Here is a 12,891-nt window from a genome sequence, read left to right as displayed (position 1 = left end):
CTTCTGTTCCCTGTCGCAATGGAAGAAGAGAATGAGCTAGATTATTGCTTAAAGTCTTTTTCATTCCTTTTTTTAAATGATTCAACTATTCATTTAAATAAAACCCATGCTGGAGTATATTCTGTGGTGGTTTTTCTCTCTCTTGAGTGGTTGAGTGCTTGACAGGCAATGATTTTATGGATGCTATAATTCCTGTGTGCAAACAGGTGCTGCTGCCATCTTCCAACCTCCATCTTTCAGTGTAGCAAATGTAAGAAAGGAGGCTAAAACGAAGGTGCTCTTGGCTTCTTCCTGGGTACATTTTAGTATGAAATCCGTTTATAGCAGAAGTAAATGCTTACAAGACTGCTTATAGGATTGTGAATGTGACAATTAAAATGCTCGTCTAAGCTGCAAGACGCAGTGAGATGGCATGAAGAGCCAGATGATGTTCACTCTATAAACAGATATAATGAAATCACTTACAATTTATAGTTTTGCATCTTTCTTCTTCGTGAGTGTGTACTTACCAACTACATTCCTGCATTGCTCTTGTGTTAGTCGTGCCATGAGACTCAGTATGCTGAAGTTGGCAGTGTTCCGTATTATGGAGTAGTTTGTGTGGCAAAATTAAAGGAGGAATAAATATGACAATGGAGAGAGACAGTAAGGAAATCAATATATTAACACCTGTGAATTCTGTATTACTTCAGAAATACTCAATATTTACAAAGCTGTTTGTATTAGCAACATATGCTTCTGGCTGTGGGAAATTAAGGCTCTCATCATCCAGCACTGGGTTGGAAGTTTTGTTGCTGTAGTGGCCAGCAGGACACTGGTTCCCAGCTGGTCAGGCACAGAGAATATACACTCATTTCAGATCTCTTAAAAGGCAGCAAGAGTCCCAGCATGACACTAAGGATGCAGCAGTAGATATTGCTCATAAACTGATTGGAAGTGTGTGTTGTATCAGCATTTCCTCCCATGCTGTGATTTACAGCAGTAGATGGGGTTTGAGGAGAAGTTGGCAGAAGCTGTGATTGCAAAAGGGAGTTTGGGACCCACCAGCCTTGAAGGCTGATGGAATACTGGAGGTGAGTTTTGTGTCTACTGATGGGAAATTTAGTACTGTGTGTCTTGTGGAGAGTAAACCTCTACGAGTGAAAAGCCTGTCAAAAAGGCATGATTTCTGGAGATAAAGACCTCAGCCTCAACAGATATATCATTCTGCTGGGTGATCTTTTAAAGGCAGAAAATAAGCTCTAAGGAAGACTTCAGTAGTGGGAGCTGTGTGTGATTATCTGCAGTGATTGGGAGGTTTATTAATTTGTTAATTAATTAGTTCTCTTAGCCCATTTGTTCCTTACCTCTGGTTAAATTTCGAGAAATGAAAAAACATACAGTATGGAAGAACAATTTGAAATTTTCAGATATGGACAGAGTGAAATCACCATCTTTTGAAGCACAATACCATGTTTTGAAGAACACTAATGATAAACAATTTTTTTTTGCCTTTCTCTAGGACTCCAGAGCAGTGTCCAAGTGTGGTTTCTTTGCTGTCAGAGAGCTACAATCCCCATGTGCGTTATGGGGCTGCCATGGCTCTGGGGATCTGCTGTGCAGGCACTGGAAACAAGGTGAGGGCCAGAAAGAAGCATCTGTGGCCAAGACTGTTCCCTTCCTGCCACAGACACATTTGTGTGCAAACATCACACGTGCAGATGGATTTCTCACATATGTACACTGCCAGCCAGCTGGAGTACAGCACTACTTTAAATTCTTTAACTTTAACATTTTTGGGCATAAAGTTTCTTTTCCTGCTTGTACAGAATAGATAAATTAGAATGTTTTTATACATTACTGCTGCATTCTTGGAATTTTCTCTTCAAAACTTTTCTTAGAGTTTTCTTTCTGTCAAGTTGCCACTGAACTTTAAACGTGTGTTCAATACTCCAAAATCAATACTCTTTTGCCCTTGGAGTGCCAGTGACAGGAAAACAGCAGGTGTTTTGCTTAACTTCTAGCACTTTTCATCTTTCTTGTGATACATGATTTATGAAAGATCTATGTAGTAAAGCCAAGTGCAATGAAATTTAATTAAATTTCTTGTAGTTTCAAGAGTACATTTTATTCTCACTTTGTAAGTATCAGTGAAGGTTAATTCTCACGGATAGTAAAAGACCTTTTATAGTAGGATTCTCCCTTCTGCTGTGAGAAGTGAGCACTCACTGGAACAAGCAGCAAGTAAACTTGGGAATAAGCTCCCTCTGCTTCTCCCACATGTGTATAATAATCTGTAGTGGTACAGAATTGCAGTTTCAGAACAGGTGCACAGGCAAAGTAATATGTCATGCTTCTGAGTCTTTGATGAATCTTTGCTTATCTGTCTCATCTCTTCCCGTATTAAACATTTGGTCTGAGGCTCTTGCGTGAGCGCTCCCAAGTGTAACTTGTGCTGCCAAAAGCACAGAATGCTGACGTGCACTGCCTGCCATCTTTAGTAGCTAAAGCATGCAGATTTGAAAGCAAATCTGAGAGTCCTATTTTTATCCAGGTTGCTTTATTCTCAAGTGGAAGGTGGAATCAAGGAGTTAGTTATTTTTAACCTGCTACATCTGACAAGTTAATTTAAGTGGAAAGGCTCTTAGTCGCAAGAATGAGTCTTATTTCCAGATACATTGTGTGATGACCTAAACCATCTGATTACACAGAGATATGTCTTCCAGAGCTTCTATTAGTAGGTTTTGAAAACCTAAATAGATTCCATTTTGGAGATCAAAAAGTTCAGCTTTTTGTCATAGTCTGTGTTTTATCCATGGTACTGAACGCTTGCCAAAGAGTGAATGAGTCACCTTCAGGTGAAGAAGCACAGCCTCCAACACAGCTCGGATGGCAAAAGCAGTCTTAGTGAAGGCATGATGTTATTTTACAAGTGGTTCTTTGAAACAGTGTTCTGTATAAAATGAACTTGTTTTTAAAAGCCTCACCCTAATGGAAGTAACACCAAGAGAGTCTCTTGCACTCTGCACTCAGCTGCATTTGCTCATGTCCTCAGTTTAAGTATGGACAGAAGGGCTGAACACTGAACAAGAAATTACTTAAATGATGGTAAATACTACAGGTTCTAACAATAAAATATTAGGCCAAGAATTTGGAATCTCACGTGATGAACACGTCTGTTGCTTACACTGTTGTTTAGCTGTTGCCCTATTTTTGCAGGTATATCTTGTTCCATCCATCCATCCATCCATCCATCACTTGTTTTTAGTGTTTTTCTTCTTTTTCTTAACAATTTTTAGATTAAAATCTACAGAAATACAGATTTCTGCTTTGTTTGCCAAAAACAGGCAAAACATTTTTTAAAGTATATCTGATAGCATCAATGTGATAACCTTCCATGGGACAACTGAATCCTGGCATTCTAAAAATAGTAGTATTAACTCTATGACCTCTCTATTTCTTAATTTCTTTTAGGAAGCAATCAATTTGCTTGAGCCAATGACAAATGATCCCGTGAACTACGTGCGTCAAGGAGCTCTCATTGCATCTGCCCTTATCATGATCCAGCAGACTGAGATCACCTGCCCAAAGGTAGTGTCACATACCAGCCTCTCAGGTGGGAAAACCATCTTGGATGCCAAATCTTTAGTGCTTGGCACTGCATGTAGGCGTTGGCAAGAGACTGCACATGTCTTGTAAAGAGCCACAGCTGAATATACAGGGGGAAGCTCCTGCTTGGATCAGGGCATGTGCTCTGAATGATGGGAACATGCCTGATGGATGGCAGCATTCTAACCCTGGCACTACAAGAGTAAATGCTCTTCTTTAACAGGTCTCTTGTAATGATAGGAAAGTGACTGTAAAGACATTGGTTTTTGATGATAGTAAGCTTAGTTTTGGATGTGGTCACCATACAGAGAGGTCCTGTTAGAACAGTATTTCCTTTGTAGTTAGTCTTATATTTTTCAGATGAAACAACTAAAGAACTGTCAGAACTGGGCTTAGTGAGTTTATAACAAATACTCCATATTTTAATGGAGTTTTCTGCTCATAAGGCGAAAAGGGTTGCATATGCTGTGTTTAGCTTTTAAAAGTAGGTTCCCTGTAAGTCTGTGACAGGTGATGATATGCAAACATTTGTACAGACTAAAAGTCCACATTAGGAGAAGCTCTGAGGTTCCACATTTCACCTGCTCTGGTGAGTGCTCAGGCAGAGCAGTAGCTGGTACTTTGCTACTCATCTGCTGCATATTTGTTGCTTTTATTGATGTCATTTTAGAAATTGAACTGGGATAAAAACAGACACTTTTTTACTGCTTTTGGATGAGAAGAAGAAAAAAACCCTCTGTCCAGTGGAAAATTTTACTTGGGAAAATCAGAGAAGGAAATCTACAAATTCAGGTGTTTGGGTATTTCTAAGTCACGGAACATGAAAATTGGCTGGCAGACACTTTGTTCCTTCGAATAGTTTAAAAAAAATAGAAAGAAAAATGTTAGTTTTCACTGAACAGAATCTGGGAATGTTGTTTATATTATTAGGATTGTAGTTCAAGTGAATAAGCCAAGAACAGTAATTCACTTGAAGAAGTCAGTGGAGAACACTAGATTTCTGTTGGATCCCCTTGTCTTCCAAGATACAAAGTTTCTGTAATGTGAAGTTGAATTATCTCTCTGTGGAAAGAAATTAATTGTTGTTTTTATTGTTTGTTGCTTGGTCAGGTGATTGGAATGCCAGGTCTCAATATAGGAGATCAGACTTAATCATGCTCTGTTGCTCTAGTACTGGACAAATTATATGGCTCTTCTGGGCCTCAGTTTCCCACCAGAAAGGATTAAGGATTTTATATATGAAAGGACATTATGAGAATCGATTCATTTTAGTTTGCAAAGCACCCTAATGCTCTTGGGATGGGAATTGCAATCTGCTCTGAATCAGTCAGCCACCCTAAACCATGGATCACTTGCTGAGTCTGCCTGTTGAAGTTTCTGACTTTTTGAGATGATAGGTGAAAGATTCTGTCCTAAAGAAAAGTGTGGGTAGGAAAATAGCTAGTGAAAACACAGATTATTTGAGGTGTGTAATAAGGCAGATCTGTTTTCCCAAAGAGGCCTGGAAACCTTGACTTCCAAGTCATGTGTGATACTTCTGCTTGATAAAAGGGTGGTTAAAATACTTGGCCAGCAAATACAGGATGAGAGAGTACAGTTTGGGAGTCAGTGGCTTGTTTAAAAATGGGGCCAGAAACTGAAGCAGCTTGATGCCAAATTGTTACTTGATATGGATACAGAAGGCAATTAATTGTCTAGTCATAGAAGCACTACAGATATTAAAAAACAAACAGAAACAAAACTCTAGATTAAAAAATAGTAATACCTGAAATATTCTGCCAATTCAGGAACTAAACACAGAATATACAAATTTTGCTTTTTATAAGTACCCCAAAGTCGTTATAACCATTATTGCTTCTTGCTCAAAAGAAATATTTTGAGGGATATGCTTCCAATTAAGTTATTTATCATCCATGGGAAACTTTTTTTGGAGCTCTCTGTGAATCTTAAAAGAAATTACTTAACTCTGATGTGAAAGGGTGGAGTTCAGAAAGGGAGCCATTTTTGGATTGCCAGGACATATTTTGGGCGGATTAGATTCCTGAGTGACATGCTTGGACACTGTGTGCCAAAGAGTCTGACTTGATGGATGTGGGTATTCGCATTGCTGAATAAGCACCTAGGAAAAAGAATGTGATGATTTTTGTATCCCACAAGCTGTATGGTCTTGATGGTGTTACAGAGAAGCTAAATTTTATATATTATCATCTCACTGCCTCTAAATACTTGGTGATGCTTTGCGTGTAAGAGATGGTGATTTTAATAAAGAGTGTGTCATAGAGCCTGGCCAGCTTCCTGTCATTGCTGCTTAGTTTTGTCTCTTCTGGGATTTTATATATTTTTTTAATTTACATGTTATTGGTGAGCTTTGGGTTAGAAATACTTTCAATTCTCTGCTGATCATTTGGGACGAAGATAGTAGCAAACAATCTTCCTTCAAGATTTTTTCGGAATACAATGTTGTCAGAGTTTTGAGAGCTGAGCATTGCAATGCTGAAATGCCAGGAATAAACAGAGATTTAAGAATCAAAGTATTTTGGTGCAAAAAAGGCCATTTTTATTGTGAGAAAAGGGTAGATGTATGCCTTTGAATTAACTTCATTGTGATCTTCCCTTTGTGTTCGTCCTCCTCTTTGTTGGGCTCAATCTTTGTTTAAATGAATAATTCAAAGATTTTAAATTTAAATAAAGAGTTTAAATTAAGGACTGTGAAATAAATAATTGTAATTACATTAACTCCTTGAACTTGCAAGGTGCTTTAGGGACAAAAAGGGATAGCACATGTTGAGTAAAGGTGGTTTGGTCTCTTTGGAGTTGAAACAATTCCTTCATGTGCAGCCAACATGATTTCTCTTGACCTCTGCTGACAGATTTAAGAACCATATTAGTGCTGGATATAAAATATTAACAAGTTTATTTTGTGAAATGGAATTCTACATTACAGATATGATGAGGTCATCATAATAGAAATCAATGACAACTTAATTATGCATTTGCAACCTGCAGGGCAATTAAGTCAGCAGTTTTTGAGACAAACTACAAGTAAATTCAATTCCTGGTTTTGTGTTAGGATAGTCATCTTGGCAAAATGAGAAAATAATAAACAAGGTCAAGCCTTTCCCTCCATCCTCCTTCAGTCATAATGGCCTTTTTCTCCATCTTCCTTCAATCATATTGGCCTGTTGTTTTTAAGATGTGAAGAAACCAGGGCCAGATTGCTGTTGGGATTTTTTTCCCCCATTTACATTAAATGCTAGGTCTTGCTAGGGTGAAGAATGATTTTGGAATATTCTGGTAGCACTTTACTTTATGAAAGCCTGTTACTGTGAGATGCTTCTGCACACACCTTCAAGAGGGCAAATGTATGCAGAATAACTTCATCTTTTGAAGACGATAGATACAACATGCAACAGTTTAAAACCTATTTTATTAGATTTTATTTATGCTCTCATTCTTAAGAGCTTGCATTTGCCAGAAGCATCATACATATCACCTTTCAATATTTCCTGTAGTTAACTGTTTATAAAATCTTGTTCTTGACAAACTCCTGGGCTTCATGTGGGTGAATATTGACGGCTGGAGGGAGAAGTGGTAAATAGCCTGATAAATGACAACCTTTTGTGGTAGGAAATGGTGCTGTATCATTTTCATATCTCAAAGTCTCTATCGTTTCCTCACTGTTTCCAAGGTTCTGTATTTGGCTTCATTTGAACTCAGTCCCGTGTCATTTTGGCCAGCACTAATTTTCAGAATGGGGTGTGTGTTTTGTTAGAAAGATGAAATGAGTCATTGTCTATATTTTGGTAGCATTTCCAAATGCTGTAGAATTTTTGAAGTGCTTCAACAGCTTAAGAAATGGCTGGCTGTTGACATCTTGCTCCATTTTGTAGGTGGTGAGTGCCCCAGCACCATCTCACCTTCTCCCAAGAGATGGAGCATTGGCTCCATATGAGGTTAACAACTTTCCTGAACTGCTGCAGCCAGAGCTGCCAAAGCAGACTTTCCCCTGCAGCAAGGAATATTTTCAGCTGAGACCTGAACCAGTCAAAATTCTCATTCCTGTGAAGTATTTGCTTTGTAGGAACAGCTTGAACTAGCATGTGGTCTATTATGCATTTGAGTGTTGAGACCTTTGGTCTGAGTCCTTTGGTTTGGGTTGGCCTGGTCCCTAAGGCTGAGCAGAATAGTCTCATCCTTTCATAGAACAATTTTGCTTCCATTGACTTTAAAGTGTGGAAAGGGCACACTTAAGCAAGTGCATTTCCCAGGCCTGGCAGTGATCCATGGCTCACAATGCACAGGTATGCAGAATTTATATGAACACAGAATGCTCTTGAGATGGAATTACATATTTTGTATTTTTATAATAGGTGGCATAAGGACTGTTTCTTAGTGCAGCTATTCGGTGGTTGTTCATTGAATGCCTGCTCTCAGCTGATCTGCTGTAACCTGTCCCTGTCACCTGGAGAGGTGGCAGTTGATCTGCTCAGGTTGAGCAGCCTGGTTTCTGTCCTTGGTCCCTGCAGTTGTCAGTGTCTCAGACATCTCACTGCCCTGCACAGGGTCCTGGTGCCAAAGCTGGCAAGTTCCTGGTGGGCTTGTTGCCTGGGTGTCTGGACTAATGTACACATGAGTAGGAGCTGAGGAAGGTGTATTAGGGAAAGGGTGCTCACAGGGGCAGTGTACCATGACCAAGGAGGGGGATGAGTTCCCTTTTTAGCCCTGTGTCACCTTCCCGAGTGAGCTGTTCCTGCCCTCTGTTCCAAGGGCTGCTCCATCAGACTTCAGATGCCAGTGTGAACATCAGCACTTCTGCTGAATGTCTTCTCATCCCACCCAGGGTTTAGTTCTCTGAAGATTCGATTACAGTGTAAATTCTGGATTGCAGTCCACCAAATGAGTTTTGTAACATCTGTTTTCATAAATATTCCAAACTCAGAAGCTGAGCCCAGAGTCAAGGGAATGATGTGCTCTAAACAGAGGCACTGGAATTCTGCTGCTCAGCTCAACAGCAGTGTTACTTCTGTTTCCCAGTGTGTCTTTTCCAAATAATAGCTGGTTCACCTGGTTTGCACGTGCCTGCCTTTGAGGCCCCATTCCAGGCTGCAAATGCAAACTAAGGTGTTTTTCCAGTGTACAAAGAGGTCAGATGTAACAAACAAACCATTTACATTGAACATGTAAACCTCAGTGTAAGCTTTTATAAATAAAAATCATGAGAGCTTGGAAAAGCATAAATGGAGTGAAGCAAGAGCAGAATTTGGTGTGTATACCCAGAATAAACCCTGCATTATTTGTGTAGTATCTCCCTGCCACACATCTGTCTGTGTGGCTGTCCGGATAATTTATGTTGTTCTTTTTTCTTAGTTTTAACAACTGCAAAGTCACCTTCTTTGGGGAGCTAATAACTAAAAACATTATAATGCAAAAAGAAATTGTTATGTAGAGTAATGAGCAGACAAATTATTGAATTTCAGCAGAAAAATGGAAATAGCTGCTGTTTTCCCTTGACAGTTCTAAAAAATGCATCCAGCTCTTCCAGAGAATTGTTATTTTGTTCAGCTTTGCTGCTGTTTAAAAGTGCTTGGTTGCCCTGGTGCTTCATGGTAGTGAGTCCATTGGTGTGAAACAGAGTCATTTTAATGCAGTCCTATTTAGCAGTACATGACTTGCATGTATGAATGTTAATGTCTTCTGGTATCACAAAGTGGCTTAATCTGGTTAGATGCCATCAGTGCTGAATGAGTTGAGGTGACAAAGTTTGGGTTTCTGGCTGAAAGAGTGAAAGCAGGAAAGGTGTCACCTAGAGAGTGTCTGTTCCTTTTGGACATCTGTGTTTTAAGTGATATGATGAGTTACCCTGCATTGAAAACTCTTTTGCAGAAATTGTGGTCTTACTCTTACTCAGGGTGTGCAGGGCTGCCAAGTAGTGCTGCAGCTCTTGGGCATAATGCTCCTGGGTTGGAGAGATGGTCTTTGTTTTTTGTTTCCACCCTAGATATTGGACATAATCTCTCAAAGGTCTAGTCTCAACTTCTTACAGCCTCTGGTCAAAAATTCTCACATGAAATGCTCTGCCAGCATTGCCTTGGCTGAGGATTACCTCATGGTTCTGATGTTTTACAGGAGAATGTGATCTCGTGCCTTGCTGAGAAACCCCTGCAGTGATTTATCCCCTCAGACAGCTCTTCATTCTGTTTCAATATTTACTTTTTACCTTGATGAATCCCAGTTTAACAAAACAGTTTTCTCAGCACAGTTCTCATGTCACTGACTCAATTATATGAATGGATGTCTTTACACAGGTGTGAAAGCTTTCTGCAGAGCTTTGAGACTCCCCAAGCAGGCCACATGTGTTAGGAGTGATGGCTGAAAACTGCTCCTAGTGCTCTGTGCTGGCCACCCTTGGCACAGCTCTGGAGCTCAGAGTGTTCTGTATGGATGGGGACCAGCAGTTTGCTGGGTGCTGTCCTTAATGTCTTGGTCAGTGTTTAAGCCTCCTTCCCAGGTACATGTAGGCTCTGGGAACATCAGAGGCTGTGCCAAAGCCCCTTCCTAGTGCTAGTGTTGAAGCTTGGCCTTGTAGAACACTTGTCACTGAGCAAAGGTCACTGATGTCTGGGGATTGTCTTGTATTAAGGTTTTGGAACTTGCTTGGAAACTTCAACTGTGTTTGCAATCCTAGAAACTGCTCAGTGTCTCTGGCCCTGCTGCCTTGAGCTAGAAGTTTGTCCTCACCTTTGTGGCTGCAGCTGTAAATAGAGAATTTGAAATGCCAGGAGTAAAGTGGACCAGTAGTGGGGAGAAGCTTGTTAAGAATTCTTGGAAGAATTCTATTCAAAAATACTTCCTTTGCTTTTGAGAAGGTCAAATGAAGGCTTAGTATGTAAAGAGAGAGAGAGAAAAAAGAAGACAATATGTCAGATTAGTATCTGGATTAAAGTTAGTTTTGAAAAGAGATAAGAAATACTCTTCCAGATATGTTGTGGGTGTGGTGCAGCTTCCCAGGTTTTGACTGGATTGCAGACCAGGGTTTTCTGGTCTGCTTTTTCAGCTACAGAAGTTATACTTGAGCTATATTGTTGCTCCATTGCGTATATTAAGACATAAGTTACTAATTTATGGTAAAGCCCTAGATATTGTTGGATGTGATACTGTTCTCTCTTCAATACTTGAACTGTTTGACTCATGAAGTTTTATAATCTCTGGTTTTTTTCTTTTTGTTATTTTAACCAGGTCAGCCAGTTCAGGCAGCTCTATTCCAAAGTGATCAATGATAAGCATGATGACGTTATGGCGAAATTTGGAGCAATCCTGGCACAAGGCATTTTGGATGCAGGTAATTCTTCAAACATTTAAAGCTGCCAAAATTTCTTAAACTTGTTTGGTTGCAATCACTGTAGCAGCAAATTTCATTTGGGAGATGAGGTGCTGGCTTTATGTCTATCATGTCATAGTAGCAAGAAATCTCAGTTTTTGAGGAATTTTAGCTAATTAAAGAAATAAACCCTGTTTTGTAGTTTCAGCTTGTATCAGCATGTTTCTGTTAGGAGAGACTCAGCCCAGTCATTGGGGCAGAATTCATTTCCAGAAGTCTGGACAAATACAGTATTTTTTTCTCTATGTCTGTTTTCTCACTCTGAATGTTGATTTATTATAGCATGATAGGTTGCTTCTTTATTTTCCTAAATCAGCTGCTCCAGAAATTTGGAAATCATATGATATCTAGTCCTCATATTTTTCTTTTTATTACATAACAAATTTTTAAAATTATATGTATGTATATATATATCTCTTTAATAACTAATTTTTCTGATTATTAAACGAGGTTGCACAAAGGAAGAAGCACAGTTAACTGCATCAGTGGTTTTTCAACAGACCCAGTTAGTTTCATAGACTACTGCTACCTTTTTCTAGCAGAGAAAACATCATTTAATGAATGTTAATGGCTAAATGTTGAGTCAGGAATATGTTTCTCTAAAGCCATCAGCATTTCACAAGGGCTGAGTTGCAGGGCCTATTAGAGAAGGTTTCTGTAAGCAAAGAGGGCAGACAGTGTTTTGAATTTTGCCTTCTGCTGAGGTAACACTTGTACAGCGCTCTGTCTGTCAGTGGCACCTCTTTTGCAAGTGTCCAAACACAATTTCTCCCATCTGGTTACTTGTGCTGAGGCTTTCTCTTGCCATGCACCTCCTTATCCCCTGTAATAGGCAGAAACAAGCTGTTTTTTCCTGTACTCTTGAGATCAAGATTAATTCTGAAGTCCATAAGCAAAGGAGCCTCAGAATTTGTCTCTGTGCTGTGGCCCAGGCACAGCCACTTGCAGTGTGGGTAGTGTCTGTGTGAAATCTCTGCATCTCCAGGCTGTGTGGTGGGGGAGAAGAACGTGGTGCTGCCTGTACCTCTCTGCTTGGAAGCAGGTTTAAAAAGCTTTCCTGGTGGCCATGTGACTGTCAGGCTGCTCTGTCACTGATGACCAGGCCTGCTCAGTAACAGGCACCACCTTCGTGCCTCCTGGGTGCCCCTCCTGGAGCCCAGACTGAGCAATGTTCTTGGCATGAGACTCTTAGAATAATTTGGGTCACTCCCATACTCATACTCAGCTGCTGGGAAGCCAGAGACTAGCTGGCTCTGGGATTTTTCTCTCAGCAGTACAGACCTGTTTTGAATTCTGACCCTTAAGATTAAATCATAAAAATGCAACTAAAACCTTGTTTGCTTCCTGTGTCACCCGTGTATTGTATAATGATTTGGAAACCAGAAATGCCCTGTTCTAATAAGCCTTATAGAAATTTGTGCCAACTTTAACCTCATTTTTTCTTGCTGAGAGACTCAGGGAAGGCTATGAACTCCTTTTCTTAACCTATTGCCACTTTTGTTAGGGCCTCCTGAAAGAACATATTATTTTTATTCTTCCTATACAATGATTTACAGAATTTAATTATCACTACCAGGAAGAAAAGGTTCTTTGTGTGATCTGCAGCAGTTGGGGCAAATTAATTTAGTTTTTTGTTGTGTCTTTTTTTGTGGGGCGAGGAGAAAAGTCCAATTCTGTTCCAATGACAGGGTTTGATTAGAAGTGCAAGATTTCCAGTGTATGACTGGGAAACGATGTGCTGGGGATGGGATTTCTGCTCTGACAATGAGGCAGCCATTTGGGCTGATAGTTTGATGGGAGGAGTGGGGTACCTTGGGAGCACTGAAGTAGAAATGAAGAATTTGGTCATTGCCTAGCTGATAAGCCCCAGAAGCAACATTTTGACTTTGAATAAAATAAGAAAAAAGTAGATACTAAATTTAACT

The 12,891-nt window shown here is 39.8% G+C and overlaps 1 protein-coding gene across 1 annotated transcript in view; it reads left to right on the top strand.

The window, feature by feature from the left end:
• Window positions 1-12,891, top strand: part of PSMD1 (proteasome 26S subunit, non-ATPase 1) — a 67,262-nt gene that overhangs the window by 43,844 nt on the left and 10,527 nt on the right. Inside the window, exons 17-19 of the mRNA XM_066325913.1 lie at window positions 1,502-1,616; window positions 3,454-3,570; window positions 10,825-10,927. Of these exons, the coding sequence (XP_066182010.1) occupies window positions 1,502-1,616; window positions 3,454-3,570; window positions 10,825-10,927 (335 nt within the window). The remainder of the gene's footprint in view (window positions 1-1,501; window positions 1,617-3,453; window positions 3,571-10,824; window positions 10,928-12,891) is intronic.

This window comes from Sylvia atricapilla, chromosome 10, assembly GCF_009819655.1.
Source record: "Sylvia atricapilla isolate bSylAtr1 chromosome 10, bSylAtr1.pri, whole genome shotgun sequence".
Taxonomy (NCBI): domain Eukaryota; kingdom Metazoa; phylum Chordata; class Aves; order Passeriformes; family Sylviidae; genus Sylvia; species Sylvia atricapilla.
The sequence above is the reverse complement of the archived record's forward strand: the minus strand, read 5'-3'. Positions and strand labels throughout refer to the sequence as shown.